General features: G+C 43.5%; 1 protein-coding gene across 1 annotated transcript in view; it reads right to left on the reverse strand.

Annotated features, from left to right (window-relative positions):
* Positions 1 to 2,985: 2,985 nt before the first annotated feature.
* The window catches only part of dnm3b (dynamin 3b), a gene marked incomplete at both ends in the record, with an annotated part of 43,726 nt that continues 29,606 nt past the window's right edge, over positions 2,986 to 17,105 (reverse strand). The window contains 6 exons of the mRNA XM_080778428.1: positions 2,986 to 3,025; positions 3,863 to 4,036; positions 4,601 to 4,833; positions 6,757 to 6,924; positions 9,383 to 9,497; positions 13,240 to 13,349. Coding sequence (XP_080634554.1) covers positions 2,986 to 3,025; positions 3,863 to 4,036; positions 4,601 to 4,833; positions 6,757 to 6,924; positions 9,383 to 9,497; positions 13,240 to 13,349 — 840 coding nt within the window. The remainder of the gene's footprint in view (positions 3,026 to 3,862; positions 4,037 to 4,600; positions 4,834 to 6,756; positions 6,925 to 9,382; positions 9,498 to 13,239; positions 13,350 to 17,105) is intronic.

A 17,105-nucleotide genomic window follows, 5' to 3' on the forward strand; every position in this document is an offset into this window, starting at 1 on the left:
AAAATAAGTGTGAAATAGCTCTATATTGTGATAGTACTAATTACTATAGAGTGTTTGTTCAGTAACAGTGAGTCTCCATGTCTATCCAGCTTTTTATTTCCCTAACATATTATGTCATATTTGTCAAACATGTTACGTTTGTCTCCCTTTGTCCACAATGATGACACCAGACACAAAGCAAATGAGGGGACGAGGAAGAAGTTTATTGAGGAGCGACACAGAGACAGAAAACAACTGATGCAATTCCTCAATTATGCCCTCCTTTTGATAATACGTGAAAGACTACAGGAACCATTCAGTTGTTCTTCTGGATGTTTTGACTGTCGTTCTACAATTAGCTTTGGCAATACAGACTTGTAATTCATGCCAGTAAGGCAGTCTACATTTCAGAGAAGAGAGTATTTAGTGAACAGAGACACAGAGAGAACAATTAAAACGCTAGGATCCTTAATGAGGTCATTATAGTCGACAGGTAGAGTAGCGCCATATTACCTACAGTATATACATCAGAACACGGTTTCAATAGAGGACAGGCCCATGTACACAATAACAAACTGACAGAGAGCACTTCAACACTGAGAACACCACCTAAAGCCTAAATATTGATTAGGCTTAACTAAGGCTCAGACACAGACGCTGACTGAAACCTAAGTTATATGCCTGGATACGACGGTGTTACTCGCTGATAACTGATCTACAACTGACAACGTGGCGCATCTATGAAGTACACATAATGAAAGCCTGAGTTATACTCAATTGCGTTAGCTTGTGGATCTACAAGCTAGAAACAATGACAATGCACTGTGTGACACAGGTGCACGACTAAGTATACCTCAGGCTTAAAGCTTAACTGGCCTAAAGGGCTGTGAGAGGAGAAGACAAGATGGTAGTTCCAGTTCAGAACAGTGAGAGAGTGCTGGCTTTGTGATGTGCATGAAATTGCATGATTAAAACCTGAGGAAAAGACTAAAATGGAAATGTCCCAGTGGTCCATCTTTCAGGGACTTGCCACATTAGCAAACTGTTAATGAACTCTCTTTTTTTTCTCTCTCTGTTTTCTTCTCCCTCTGAAGTATCACGGTACAGTTCCCATCCGTTATTAGCAGTCAGCGTCTGTGGGCTGGCGCTTAAGGCTGCGAGGGTCAAAGACTTGACCAGTGATACAGTGCAGGTCCGAGGCGTCATTTCAGAAACAAATGTGGCAAAAGATTTATTAGATATTTCAAATATAATAATAATAAATGTAAGATTTTTGAAAATGTTTCTCTAATGATAGTCCGAAATATAGGGACGGCAGGTTGAAAGATTGCGTGGCTGACAAGAAAACACGTGACGGTAACGTGTGTCACATTATGTACATTCTACAGTAGATGGATGGGTGGTGAATTGATTGGGAAAAATAGTTCAAATGTTTGTACTTGACATTAGCCCCGTTCCAGGGGGAGGAAATGGCCATCCTCTGGGACCCAAATGACGCCCCTGGCACAGGTGGACACCTACAGTATGGCAAAGGTGATATGCTTTGTTGTGACGGCTTCAAAACAGATTACACTGACGGTGCTCCTCAGCCTTGCTATGTGCGTATGGCTGTTACTACGACAACACAGGAACAACTCACAAAAACCCAACATTAAATGACCCCGAGGGTTTATTATGACTTATTATTATATTAACAGCTTCGACCATGAAAACAAAAACAACTGAAACGTCAACAAACGTGCAGACAGGAAGTACATGCACACAGTGTCCTTACCACTCATACAAACACATATAATATAGTATTGTTCACACATTTGCACACGCACACACACACATACACGCACGTGCGTACACGCACATAGCTGATATTAAACACAGTATAGGGGGTATTGTACAATAAATAATACAATACTTAAACAAACATAGCCTACATATAGGCAAATTATTCCCTCCCCCCAGCAAACACACACACAAACACTCATAGAAATGCACACATGTGAACAATCACACACACTTACACACATACAGACACACCCACTCAACACACGCACGCACGCAAGCACACACACACACACACACACACACACACACACACACACACACACACACACACACACACACACACACACATGCAATAAAAGCAGCTTACTGTATGTGCCATGCTGCATTTTGGAATGAGTAGGGCAGTGCCACTGCTGAGCGTAATATTTAGTAAGCAGCAATGGGGTCGGGGTCAGTGTGTGGTGTGTTGGGTTGTGTTGTGGGTATAGGGTTACTTGGAGACAGTAGTGGAAAGTAAAAGTATGTTTACTCAAGTACAACTTAAAGGTACTTTTACTTTACTCGAGCGTTTCCACTTTTCAATGCTTTATACTTCTACTCCACTATATCAAATAGTGGAGGCAAATATTGTACTTTTTAGTCCACTAAAGTTATTTATTATTTGAAAATAACACATTTTTAATTATTATTAAAGAACATACATTAACCATTATTATGTTATACTTTTTCAAAATATTTTGTCAATTTTTTCAAACCTTTGAGTTTAACCTTTGAGTATAGTATATATATTATTTTTATTTGTATTTTTATGCCAAAACTTTTGTACTTTTACTCCATGTAAAATGTTGAATGCAGGACTTTTTCTATATCATAGTTTCGCTTAATTTGTATTTAATCTTCTTCCACCACTGTTTGGAGAAGGTTGGGTTCCAGGAGGGAAGTCAGGGAGTGAATCTGCTAAGCAAACCTAGAGCACAGGCGAAGCAACGAGTGCACATACGGGTTACACCACAAGACAAGCACCGCACTGTACATATAGATACATGGACATGGTCACCTGGCGGAAAGCGTTCAAGGGCTCCACTAGGGAAATGCCAGTAGAACACAGTCATGGCTATAGAGAGAAGAAAGGGATTTGATACGGAGAGAGAAAGGGTCGAGGGGTGAGAGGGGAATGGAGCCCTAGTGAGTCCGCCAGATATGAACCAGAATCCTTTGGAATGATTACGGCCCTTGTCTTGTTGGAGAAGGAGGGGGGCGTCGGCTGTCGCAGAGCATGAGTGACAGTGTTGACAGAAGTGGAGAAGAGAAGAGAGGAGAAGAGAAGAGAAGAGAAGAGAGGAGAGGAGAAGAGAAGAGAAGAGAAGAGAAGAGAAGAGAAGAGAAGAGAAGAGAAGAGAAGAGAAGAGAAGAGAAGAGAAGAGAAGAGAAGAGAAGAGAAGAGAAGAGAAGAGAAGAGAAGAGAAGAGAAGAGAAGAGAAGAGAAGAGAAGAGAAGAGAAGAGAAGAGAAGAGAAGAGAAGAGAAGAGAAGAGAAGAGAAGAGAAGAGAAGAGAAGAGAAGAGAAGAGAAGAGAAGAGAAGAGAAGAGAAGAGAAGAGAAGAGAAGAGAAGAGAAGAGAAGAGAAGAGAAGAGAAAATTAGTCTTACTCTTCACACAGGGTTAAAAGGTATAAAGCATAGACAGCAAAGATAAATATGAAAGACATACATAGTCATACAAAGTCATACAGAGAGGAGTGGTACAAAGAGATGAGAGTTTATCTTCTTACTTCAGTGAATTATGACCAGTGGTGGACAAAGTATTCAACCCTGGTATGGTAGACATTTTCCAAATAGTTCAAAGATTCTCCAAAAACGTCAAACAAATATCAATAATAGCGTTTTGTGTGTGTATTTGAATCCAAGTATCCACAATTCAAATACTCAAGTAAGGTACAGATACTAAAATGTGTTAATTAAGTAGGGTACTCAAGTTAGGTTAGGTATAGGTACTTCATTACTGCCCACCACCACTGACCATGAGCACACTGTTATGAACGAGCACCACCACACACAGCACTCACCTGCTGATATGTGACACATGCTGAAGCTTGTTCTCACCTGGGGATGCTCGGCGGGGCCCTGTTAGGGCGGCTGGGAGCCTGAGGGCTCTCAGCAGTGTTATTGAATGGCCCCAGGGGTCCTGGGCGGTTTGGGGGTGGAGGGGCCCCTCGGGGGCCTGGGCGCTGGCCTGAGGACATCCTCCTGGGTGCGGTTGGGCTGGCTGGGGGAGACCTGGGGAGTAGATTAGATTACATTAGAATATTGGGTAGAGAGGGAATACTGTAACAGTAGACAAGAGCGTACCTGTAGTATGTACGTGTCCTGTAGCGCAAATTGCGCAATGTAGTTTAACTAACAACTACACAATAAAAGTTCAACCGTGTCCCTTAAGGGAAATTGAGTCCCTATTGTTTACAATGGAGAAACTGCCGGAGGAGGAAGCCGTTAAGTGCATGCACGGTATGTTGTTGTGATCACCGCTATGACAAGCAACTCCGCAGTAGGTGCAGTGGCTGTTCAAAGGTAACTTTAAACAAAAAGACGGCCGTAAATGGTCCGCAGTCAACCTGTTAATACAGCAGTAGTTGATGTCATGTGTTATTATAGATGACAATGCATACAGGTCTGATTCCCAGGTTCGATTTCCGACCTCTGAAATGTGTCGAGGTGTCCCTGAACAAGACACTTAAACCTTAACTTCTCTCTCTCTCTCACACACACACACACACACACACACACACACGCTCGCGTGCACATCACAGACAGACAGATACAGTGGTTTACTGGTTTGTGTACCTGCGGCCTCCGCTGCCTCCCATCCAGGAGCTATCGACAGGTGGTGGCATTGGGGTGGTGATGGTGGTGGTGGAGATGTCTCCTATGATAGCCAGGGCCTCCTTCAGGGCATGGTGGGTCCTCAGCACCTCGTCCCTCCGCTGGGCCTGCTCCTGGGACTCGTCCATCAGTGTGGCCTGGTCCCCTGCAGAGTAAAGCTGGGCCAGCAGCTCTGCGTTGATGAATTCCTTCACCTGGTGGCCGAGAAAGATAGCACAGGTTCATGAAATAGAAGTCGGAACAATTACGTATCAACACTGTTCCTGAAACTTAGGATGGGTTAACCCATTACAACTGGGTAAGCATCTGTGACATTACTTGCGCAAGCAGAGCGAGCAAGTACTGCGATCGGCTGGGTATGTATGTTGGTGAACTTGGTGTTGTCCACCGGTCAATAAGTATGTATGTATGTCGGTGTTGTCCACTGGTCAATAAGTATGTATGTATGTCGGTGTTGTCCACCGGTCAATAAGTATGTATGTATGTCGGTGTTGTCCACTGGTCAATAAGTATGTATGTATGTCTGTGTTGTCCACTGGTCAATAAGTATGTATTTATGTCGGTGTTGTCCACTGGTCAATAAGTATGTATGTATGTCTGTGTTGTCCACTGGTCAATAAGTATGTATGTATGTTGGTGTTGTCCACTGGTCAATAAGTATGTATGTATGTCGGTGTTGTCCACTGGTCAATAAGTATGTATGTATGTCGGTGTTGTCCACTGGTCAATAAGTATGTATGTATGTCGGTGTTGTCCACTGGTCAATAAGTATGTATGTATGTCGGTGTTGTCCACTGGTCAATAAGTATGTATGTATGTCGGTGTTGTCCACCGGTCAATAAGTATGTATGTATGTCGGTGTTGTCCACTGGTCAATAAGTATGTATGTATGTCGGTGTTGTCCACTGGTCAATAAGTATGTATGTATGTCGGTGTTGTCCACTGGTCAATAAGTATGTATGTATGTCGGTGTTGTCCACCGGTCAATAAGTATGTATGTATGTCGGTGTTGTCCACTGGTCAATAAGTATGTATGTATGTCGGTGTTGTCCACCGGTCAATAAGTATGTATGTATGTCGGTGTTGTCCACTGGTCAATAAGTATGTATGTATGTCGGTGTTGTCCACCGGTCAATAAGTATGTATGTATGTCGGTGTTGTCCACCGGTCAATAAGTATGTATGTATGTCGGTGTTGTCCACTGGTCAATAAGTATGTATGTATGTCGGTGTTGTCCACTGGTCAATAAGTATGTATGTATGTCTGTGTTGTCCACTGGTCAATAAGTATGTATGTATGTCGGTGTTGTCCACTGGTCAATAAGTATGTATGTATGTCGGTGTTGTCCACTGGTCAATAAGTATGTATGTATGTCGGTGTTGTCCACTGGTCAATAAGTATGTATGTATGTCGGTGTTGTCCACTGGTCAATAAGTATGTATGTATGTCGGTGTTGTCCACTGGTCAATAAGTATGTATGTATGTCGGTGTTGTCCACCGGTCAATAAGTATGTATGTATGTCGGTGTTGTCCACCGGTCAATAAGTATGTATGTATGTCGGTGTTGTCCACTGGCCAATAAGTATGTAGGCCATGTATGGCTACTTGTGTGCAAGGCGCAAGTTGGCACCTCGACAGAGTGCATTTCTAGTTTTAGATTTTAGCTATAGGCTATATGAGTGTGTCATGATAAAAGAAAAAATATATAGGAGATATACAAGCTTATAGCGCGTCACTCCATGCTGTGCTATGAGATTGTAGATCTGCAATTAAAAAAAAAGACCATTAACGCAAATCTTGGAAAATATATATTCCATTAAAAGCGAAAATGTCTAACTCAAATCGTTGCTTCTGGGGGTCCCTGGGACAACTTTTTTTGAGATACAAAATACATAGGAAAACGTTTGGAAAAAGTTTGAGCACCACTGATAAAGCAACATAAGCTTTTCAGAAAACTGTAGACATTTGTAGAATTGGCCTCAGGTCTTACTGGGTTAAATGCAGAGGACACATTTCACCGTATGTCAAATACAGAGTGACAAATACAGCAAAGGAGTGGCAACCATGGTTATTATTGTAAATTGTATTAACCCTTATACTTGGCCATAAATGCTCACATTGTTAATCATGAGGTGCATAATGGTCTTGGGCATGAGATCCCGGACGCATTTGTTGACGATGGCCATGTAGGACTCCACCAGGTTGCGAATGGTCTCCACTTTCCGCTCCAGCTGAGGGTCCATGGAGAAGTTATCTGACGCGGTATGAGTCTCACCCTCAGAGATCTGTTGGAGGAGCACAGGCAAACATTACTGTCAGACAAAGGCAAAGAATGAACATGCATGAGCAAAATACAACCACCCCAATTGCATTAACATACTCTACAGCAAAATCTGCAAAAGTCCTCTGATTTGTAATGCTTGTGACTTAACTAACGCCTGGTAAATCCTTCATCGTACGATGCCGTGCCGTGCGGTGCACCACTGAATAATAATAGCAGATCACAACACTTCACGTCGCAACGTGTTTGCAGTATTTGAGTGCAGACAGAGGTATTTAGAAGATAGAACCTTTCTGTAAAGCTTTTGAAGGGAACACCAAGGCAAAATGCTTCATGTTGGCTTTAGTAAAATACAACCGAATTCTCTGCCAAGTTAAAGGTTCTGCCTGGTAACCGTTAATAGTTAACAGCATCTGTAAATACAGTTTGACAGACAAGGAGGTTGTTATGGATACAAGAAGGAAACATTATACTAACATAAGAGGCTAAAAATATATAATAAGTAGACTAGTGTGATGATGAGGCTGTCTTGCCAGCACATCTGTGTAAGTCACTGTGTGCAGATTTGTCCACCAGAGGACACTGTGGTACATCTATGCATACCGACAGGTAGCTTTGTGTTTGGAACTGCAGTGGTTCACTCCAAAATCTTAACATTTGTGTGGTATTGTTGATTACCATCAGAATATAGCGTTTTACAAAGAAAATATTACTTAGTTAAAGGAACAAATGAATCAGCATCAATAATGAATCATCATAATTCATCAACAGCACTGTATCAACTATATCAGGCCTTTGGAACAACCTACCTAACCTGATCAGATTAATTTAACCAGCTATGTTTTTATTTATTTATTTATTATTCCTTAGAAACTACTGAAAACACATTTTTATAAACTTCTGTTTTCGTTTGAGTTGGTTTGCATTTTTACCGTGTCGTTGTGTTTTGTATGTTTTATAATTTATGTATTTGTTTAGTGATTCATTGTGCGTATAGAGGGTATGCGCGTGACATCATCATCAAACCCGGCTGGAAGTTATGCAGGAATGCCTACTGAGTGGCAAAAAACGACTTTCTGGCCTTGACAAGTTGACAACCCATGCATCCAAACAGAAAAGTCCTATTTGATTGCATTAAACAACATTAAACAATGTTAAACTCACTTTGCATGTTGCTTTGCCACTCAATGTGCCATTCACTTTAAGCCTCTATTGTCTACTACCTACTGCATGGTTTGTATTTGTTTATGCCATGCATTACTGCTTTTATGGATTTTTACACATTTGGGTTTTATTGCTTGTAAAGCAGTAAAATAGTGAGTGTTAAATTACAGCTGCTGATGTAACTTTCCTCTTATACCCCAGATTTGAACCTGGTTTTCTGTGCAAGTTCTGAAATGTTTACCATTGAGCTAATAGAGCCTGCCTGCTGCCCTGCTTGCTCACTGCACCAGGTGATACATCTTCTTTGATCATGTCAAAAACCTTTGACTGAATCTAAATGTCTCAATAGAACAGCAGGGAGACAAACGTACAACCACCTCAAGTTATGTACAAGTTATATTGTTATATTGTAGCCTATTAATTAAAGGGGTTGTCAGTGATTTCAGTCAAAAACCCTTAGGTTTCGTTTTTGCCTTGGGACACAAGCTTTCATCCAATCAGGATAGAGAACAAAAACGAAACCTAAGGTTTTTTGACCCCCAGGGGTTAACTGGGGACAGGGAGGAACTCCTTATATGGTCAGCACACTCTATAGTAGAGAGGATTATCAGAACAAAACAAAAAAATAAGTGATATTTGAATTAAGTGAAATCACTGACTCTACCTTTAACATACTCTACAGATTGGACAAAATAACTAATTGTATTCACTAAAGAAAAAGAAACAGCTTTAAGATAACGTTGGAGGATTTGACTGTGTACATTGTGAGACATGGTCAGTGGTGTAAAGTAACTACCGGTAAGTACATTTACTCAAGTACTGTAGTCCAATTTCAGTACTTCTACTTCTACTCCACCACATCTCAGGGGCAAATATTATACTTTTAGTCAACTACAATTATTAGATTTTTAATTAATAGTGACTTGATTACTATTCACATACATTAACCACTTCAACCCTATTTACATTTTGGACATTTGAATATAGCCAATGTACAATGTGCCTTTTGAACTTATAGATCGTCCACTTTCAAAAGATTTTTTCAAACATTTCAAACATTTGAAAAGTTGTTCAATGGGACATTCTGCATATTATGAGAACTTTCTACTTTTGGTACTTTAAGTACATTTTTATATCAATAGACTACTTTTGTACTTTTGCTCGAGTACATTTTGAATTCCGGACTTTTTCAGTATTCAATACTTTTACTTCATGAGTAAAAGCGTGCAAGTACGTTTCCCACACCACTGGACAACGTGCTGCTATGACATACAGTCCAAGTGGTTACATCTACTGACCGAAACATTCTTCTCCGGGTAGACCCCGGCTCGCAGCAGAGACGACTTCCAGCTGTCCACGTCATCCTGAGTGTCACAGGCTAACTCCAGCGTGCGATTGTCCTTGTACACGTTCCTGAAAACCACAACGCACCACACAACAACTTCTCATTGCACTGTTCATGCTTCATTCTCACAACGGGGGGTGATGTGACGTGTTGTGAGGTTGTGGTTGTGCTATTTTTAGCACTGAACCACACTGATTGCACAAGTGAGAATTTATTTATTGACCTTTATTTATTCAGGGAAGACCACTAAGCTCTCTAGCTCTCTTTTTCAAGGACGCCCTACTGTACTGTAAGTACATCATACAATGCAATATAATGAACAACATTTAACACACATCATGATGCAGATACACATAAGTACTATACGTAAAGCAGGTGCAGTAGTACTCAAGTAGTACCCCAAATGTATCTAGATACCAGTCCTATGGTCAAGTATAGTACCCCAAATGTATCTATAGATACCAGTCCTATGGTCAAGTATAGTACCCCAAATGTCTCTAGATACCAGTCCTATGGTCAAGTAGTACCCCAAATGTCTCTAGATAACAATTGATCCAGTTTCAGAGAGTCCTGGAGTTTGTTCTATTTGTCTGGGGCAGATTAAACGCACGCACGCACGCACGCACGCACGCACGCACGCACACACACACACACACAGCTTGCAGGTATGGGCTGAATTACTGAAAGTACTGTGAAAGACAATTATTTAAGCACTTAACCTAGTGATTGCGCTTTTTAATAGAAAAGAACGTAATAACCACCTATAAAAGTACTCAAAACAAGCACTATTTTAATTGAGGTAAAAACCAGGACAATTTAATTTGGTAGTGAATGTGGGACATTTTAATTTTAAGGAGGAATCTGTCTGGACTCGGCACACCCAGCTTGAAAACGGGGACAAACCTAGCCAAACCAGGACACCTGGTCAACGTAGTGCATACCAGGACACCTGGTCACCGTAGTGCACACCAGGACACCTGGTCACCGTAGTGCACACCAGGACACCTGGTCACCATAGTGCACACCAGGACACCTGGTCACCGTAGTGCACACCAGTGGTTCAAACCTGGCCAAACCAGGACACCTGGTCACCGTAGTGCAAACCAGGACACCTGGTCACCGTAGTGCACACCAGTGGTTCAAACCTGGCCAAACCAGGACACCTGGTCACCGTAGTACACACCAGTGGTTCAAACCTGGCCAAACCAGGACACCTGGTCACCGTAGTGCACACCAGTGGTTCAAACCTGGCCAAACCAGGACACCTGGTCACCGTAGTGCACACCAGTGGTTCAAACCTGGCCAAACCAGGACACCTGGTCACCGTAGTGCAAACCAGGACACCTGGTCACCGTAGTGCACACCAGTGGTTCAAACCTGGCCAAACCAGGACACCTGGTCACCGTAGTGCACACCAGTGGTTCTCATACTTTTTCAAGGACCCCCAAATTGATATGTATTTAGCCGCGGACCTCCATCTGAAAATGTTTTGTGCCAACTGCCAGTGACCCCCAGAAGAGAAGATTTGTGTTAAAAGATAAAAAAAATAGCAGATGTACAAGCTTGCAGCGTGGCACAAAGTGACGTGATGTGAGCTTGTAGATCTGCTGTTTTTTAATAGCCAACATAAATGTATAAATTGATAATGTGGTTAAAATGATTGTGATGCTATGTTAACTACTTTAACTGCATAGAGACCCCCAGGGAACCACCCTAAGGACCCATGGGGGTCCCCGGACCCCACTGTGAGACCCACTGCCGTAGTGTACACTAATTAACATGGTAGAGAGATCTGTGTCTCGCTGTTGAACACACTGTACACAATAGATTCTACGATTAGGACATCCTTTAATCCTTTTAAAGGATCATACAGGCATCAATACATAAACTGTTTACAGCCTCAGTCATCATATTGTAGAAAATTATTTGTTTGTCCAAGGCCATTGCATGATTGAGTCAATATTGGATGAGCACAATTGCGTGGTTAAAAAGTCACAGACATTTTCATCTTGTTCGCTTTTAAATGTGATTTAAAAAAAATTTACCCGGCTGGTATCCTATTCAATGAAGCATTAAATTGTTTTCACACGTGTAAGTCGCTCTGGCTAACAACGCCTGTTACAGTAGATGTAATACATTGTAAAATCAATCAATAAAATGTTTTATTGTAATTAATTAATGTATTAGCAACCTCTTAACTTCCATCATATTTTATAAATGTTATTCGTTCATGTGACGTTGTCAATTTAAAACAACGAAAGAAGATATAGTTTTACCAATCTTTTTTGACTCCTCTGTGGAAAGCTTGAATGAAACCATACATTGCAGAGCAGGAACACAGACATTCACGTACACATCCACATAAAAGAAATATACATTTGCAGACAATACATACCACACACACAGACGCACACACGCACGCACGCACGCACGCATAACCCAAAACACATTTCCTTCGGCATACACACATCTAAAGAATCCTCAGTGCTCATTTAATTCAAATGGAACCAAATGGACCCACACAGGTCCATTTGGTTCCATTTGAGTTCAATGAGCCCCGAGGATTTGTGCAGTGCGTGCCTCAAACTCTTTAACCCCTCTACTGTATGTGATTGCTGCCTAGAGAGATGTGTGCTGGCTCGCGGTGGTAGCAGACACACATAGAGATGTGTGCTGGCTCGCGGTGGTAGCAGACACACATAGAGATGTGTGCTGGCTCGTGGTGGTAACAGACACACATAGAGATGTGTGCTGGCTCGCGGTGGTAACAGACACACATAGAGATGTGTGCTGGCTCGCGGTGGTAACAGACACACATAGAGATGTGTGCTGGCTCGCGGTGGTAACAGACACACATAGAGATGTGTGCTGGCTCGCGGTGGTAGCAGACACACATAGAGATGTGTGCTGGCTCGTGGTGGTAACAGACACACATGGAGATGTGTGCTGGCTCGCGGTGGTAACAGACACACATAGAGATGTGTGCTGGCTCGCGGTGGTAACAGACACACATGGAGATGTGTGCTGGCTCGCGGTGGTAACAGACACACATAGAGATGTGTGCTGGCTCGCGGTGGTAGCAGACACACATAGAGATGTGTGCTGGCTCGCGGTGGTAGCAGACACACATGAGCTGCAAAGCTACTCAGTGGTCTAGTGAGAACGGAACAAAAGAAAAAAAGAAAAAAACGCAAAGCACTACAATCTACAAGGACAGCGCCGTGTATGACGAAGCATGAATGTATAATGTATACTGTATAATGTATAATCATAGATTTGTTTTTCTCGACCACAAAATGTTAAAAATGGGATTTTAGATAGCATGTTGTTGCGACAAATGCTAGAATGGAAACAAGAAGGCAGCAAGGACTTTTTTGGTGCTATCCTTTTAGACCAAGTGTCTGGCTATACTCTGTGTCTGTAATAGACTTTCTGTCTATTAAAGTATTCAATGAATCAATCAATCAATCAATCAATCAATCAATCAATCAATCAATCAATCAATCGTTGTTTACCTGCTATTCTATAGTTTCAATGTACAGAATGGTATTATTGATAGTCATGTTGTGTAGATACTAGGTTCATTGTTTACCTGAAGCCTATATACGTCATTTCATGGCAGCGTGTGCAGACTGTTCTAGAGAAACTCTGACATTAAATGAGTTAAATAGCACGTTGTTTAAATACATAATAGGGTTAATGTTTACCTGGTATCGTAGTTCATTTAGGCACTGCACTGTTCTCTCTGCATTCTATTTAAACTCTGGATAACAGCATCTGCTGAATAGTGGCTCAGGTCACTGGACTGACCTGGACTCTGTGTTGAAAATGGAGAAGATGTGCTTGCTGGACATGAAGCTCTTCTCAATGTCGCGCACCTTCAGGTTGTCCAGGGGGAGCATGTACTTCTTCTCCTTCTCCTGTGAATGACGACAGGAACAGAAGATGATGCACTGAACACATGTATGCAGCTTTATTATTCAGGAAGAATCAAACTGATGAAAAAAGACAAAAAAAGTGTTTAAATTGTTCAGTCAAATGCGTTATCGTGGTATACAAGTGGTATTGCACTAACGTCTAGATATATATCTATTCACAAGGTAATTGCAAATCCCATAAAATCAAAAAGAATGTTTTCAGTTTTTTGCACTCTCTCTCGTGTTTATCTTTCACTTTCATTTTATTGTAGGCTTGGGGATGTTGTGCTGTGGGACAAGTGTTAAATAAAGTAAAGTCTGAAGGGGTTTATGCGGGTCGAGGGCGGGGGGGGGGTGTTAAAAGAGGAAGAGGGGTAATGCGGGGAGATATGTATGGACGGAGGGCAAAAGAAAAGAGGGGTAGACGGGATAGATGTGGGGGGAGGGCTTGTGTGGTGGTGGGGGTGTGAGGAGGAGGGGGTGGGTGACACACGGGAGGAGGAATGGGGGGAGGAAAGAAACTGGGAGGTAAAGGGGGGGGTGAGGTTTGGAGAAAGGGAGGGAGAGGAAAGAGAGAGAGAGAGAGAGAGCACATGTGGAAGTCATTACAGTGTGGGTCAAGACGCAGTCGTTCTTCACAGGTTTTGTTAGGGAGGGCCGGGGGCCTGGTGGCTGAGGCAACTCTCTGGCTATACGGCAGACACAGGGAGAGAATGGGGGGGTCCAAGATGCAGACATCCAGAAACAGGGGGTCCCGAGAGAAGGTCGACGCTGCCCAAGCGCCAACGCTCATCTTGAGGGTGGAGGGCGGGAGTGGGGGGGGCTCTCTAGGTGGAATTGGGGGTCTGTGTGACAGAAATTCAGTGTGTGTGCGTGAGGAAGTTCAGCGAGTTCAGCGAGATGAAGGAGAACTCATAGGGGGTTCGACCCCTTAACACTCCATCCTAGACCCCATCTCTCTCTCTCTCTCTCTCTCTCTCCTCTCTCTCTCTCTCCTCTCTCTCTCTCTCTCTCTCTCCTTTCCTCACTTTTATCCCTCCCCCTCTTTATTTCTTCAATATTTTTTCTTTCCATTCCAGAGGGGCCCACTTCCTGCCTGCCTGATTTTTTTTGTGCGAGAGAGAGAGAGAGAGAGAGAGAGAGAGAGAGAGAGAGAGATTAAATGACAGCCTGGCGTTAAGTCTCCACATCTGGTAGTGCTTAGCAGCACACAGAGCACCAAGAAAGTGGGAGAGCGTAGAAGTTACAGAGACGAGAGACGGAGGAAGAAAAAGGCTACTCTATAGAAGACAGACGTGAGAGCTGCTGGATTTCTCTAAAGTTCCACAACTAAAACCTTGAACCCCCCCTCCCCCCCACCGGGTCCAGGATGCCTTGGACAGTGATGGCGGACGGCCGCCAGGTAAGGAAACAGAGGCATGAGGAGTCAAAGGAGAAAGGCAAAGCGCTCAAGACCTTTCTCCATGCTGTATTCCCCAAGGGGTCACCGCCAGCCATATATGGTCACACGGGTCCCTCCCTCTTCCTCTCTCTCTCTCTCTCTCTCTCTCTTTCTCTCTCTCCTTCCCTCTCTTTCTCACTCACTTTTTCCCTCCTCTCTGTCACCCCCTCTCCCTCCCCTCCCTCTCTCTCCCTCTTTTTTGTAACATCCCCTCCCTGAACGCACAAGCCAGTCAGTCCCGGTCGTCTGAGCGCGAATGTGCCACGTCAAGGCTGGATACTCTACATGGCCGGCGTGAGCGCGGCGGACGCGGCGAGCAGACGAGGACAGGGTGCCCCTCCCCACCCCACCCCCGAGACGCCACGCCGGGCCACGACAGAACAAACAGGTCAACAAACGCAACACGAAGAAGACGAGACGAGATGGGGTCGAGCAGACGGGTCGGGGTGAGAGGGGGGAGGGGGGGGGGGGGTGTCTGGGGTTTGGACCCAGCGACGCTGGACCAGGGAGGCAAAGTTTCGGGGTGGTGAGTGGAGGGGGGGTGGAGGGGGATGGGGTTCGACAAGAGAGAGAGGGGGGATCCCAAACTCCTCGGTGCCAAAACAGAGAAGGGGACGAAGGGAAGGTTGGTGGTCGGTGAGCCCCGTGGCGAAGCCAACGGATCCCGGAGACTGCGGAGGAGAGTCACGCGGACCGTTCCGACCACAAAGGCCCGGTTCTGTTCTCCTGGACTGGACTCCGGTTCCGTCTGCCCAGTGTTCAGACTACCTGTTCATTGTCATACTGGTGTACAGTAGTCTGCACATTGGTTAGACTGGGCATGGACCCTCTACTGTCCGTCTGTCCGTCTGTCCATCTGTCTGTCTGTCTCTGTGTCCTGTCTGTGTCTTTCTGCCCGTGGACTCACGTGCAGGCATTCAAAGATGTGTTGTTTCTTTTTATTTATTTATTTTATGTTTGCTCCCTTGCTCCTCGCCCTCCTCAGAAATTAATTTTTGTTTGATGTTTGACTTTTCTTCCCTGTACTGCTAGGAATCCGTATTCTACGTCTGTATCGTCATCACTAAATCTTCTATACTCTCATGTGGAATAAACATAAATATCTGTAAATATATACATTTATAATTTCACAGATTCCCCCTATGACAATCTTAACGGCAGGATTTTTTGGGGGGGACAAATTGCTGTGTGTAAAGACCTAAACCTAAAGCCAAAGGCGCTGTAACGACCTCGTAAAACTAGTCCACTCCCATAATTTATTGTATAAGAGGCGAGTGAGTGAGCGAGCGTGTGTGTGTGTGTGTGTGTGTGTGTGTGTGTGTGTGTGTGTGCTTGTGCGTGTATGTGTGTGTGTGTGTGTGTGTGTGTGTGTGTGTGTGTGTGTGTGTGTGTGTGTGTGTGTGTGTGTGTGTGTGTGTGTGTGTGTGTGTGTGTGTGTGTGTGTGTGTGTGCTTGTGCGTGTGTGTGTGTGTGTGTGTGTGTGTGTGTGTGTGTGTGGACTAGGCTGCTTAGCCTGGCATGCTGATGAAGATGTGGTCCGCAGGAGGGGGAGGAGCCAGCAGTGGTGGAAAAAGTACTTAAATGTTTTACTCAAGTAAAAGCATCAATATACTGCAATATAGAAAAGTATTGGCATCAAAATGCACTTAAAGTACCAATCAAGTTTTCAACTGTATCAAAATATTTAGAAAATAGCAGATCTACAAGCTAACAATGCGTCACATCGCGACGTATTGTGAGCTTGTAGATCGGCTATTTTCAAATAGCCGAAATGTATATAGGGCTGAATAGAGTATAAGTAAAAGTATTGCAATTTGGAAATACTCAAGTAAAGTAAAAGTACTGTCAAATTGTACTTAAGTAAATCTACTTAGTATACTTTCCACCACTGGGAGCCAGTGTGGCTGAATCAGACACAGGCCAAAGCAATCAGTCAATCAAGAGGAGAGAGAATACTATGGTTGGTGTCTGGCAGAAACCTCCTATCTCCATATAGTGAATAATATGGTTGGTGACTGTCTGGCAGAAACCTCCTATCTCCATATAGTGAATAATATGGTTGGTGTCTGGCAGAAACCTCCTATCTCCATATAGTGAATAATATGGTTGGTGTCTGGCAGAAACCTCCTATCTCCATATAGTGAATAATATGGTTGGTGTCTGGCAGAAACCTCCTATCTCCATATAGTGAATAATATGGTTGGTGTCTGGCAGAAACCTCCTATCTCCATATAGCACCTTTTTGGGGGGTAAATGAATGCCCAACTTGTACTGCAGTGTCTCACAAAAGCATCAAAAGTAGCGCAGATCTGCAAAAA

The sequence above is a fragment of the Protomyctophum bolini genome (genome assembly GCF_963924005.1).
Source record: "Protomyctophum bolini genome assembly, chromosome: 12".
Classification (NCBI taxonomy): Eukaryota; Metazoa; Chordata; class Actinopteri; order Myctophiformes; family Myctophidae; genus Protomyctophum; species Protomyctophum bolini.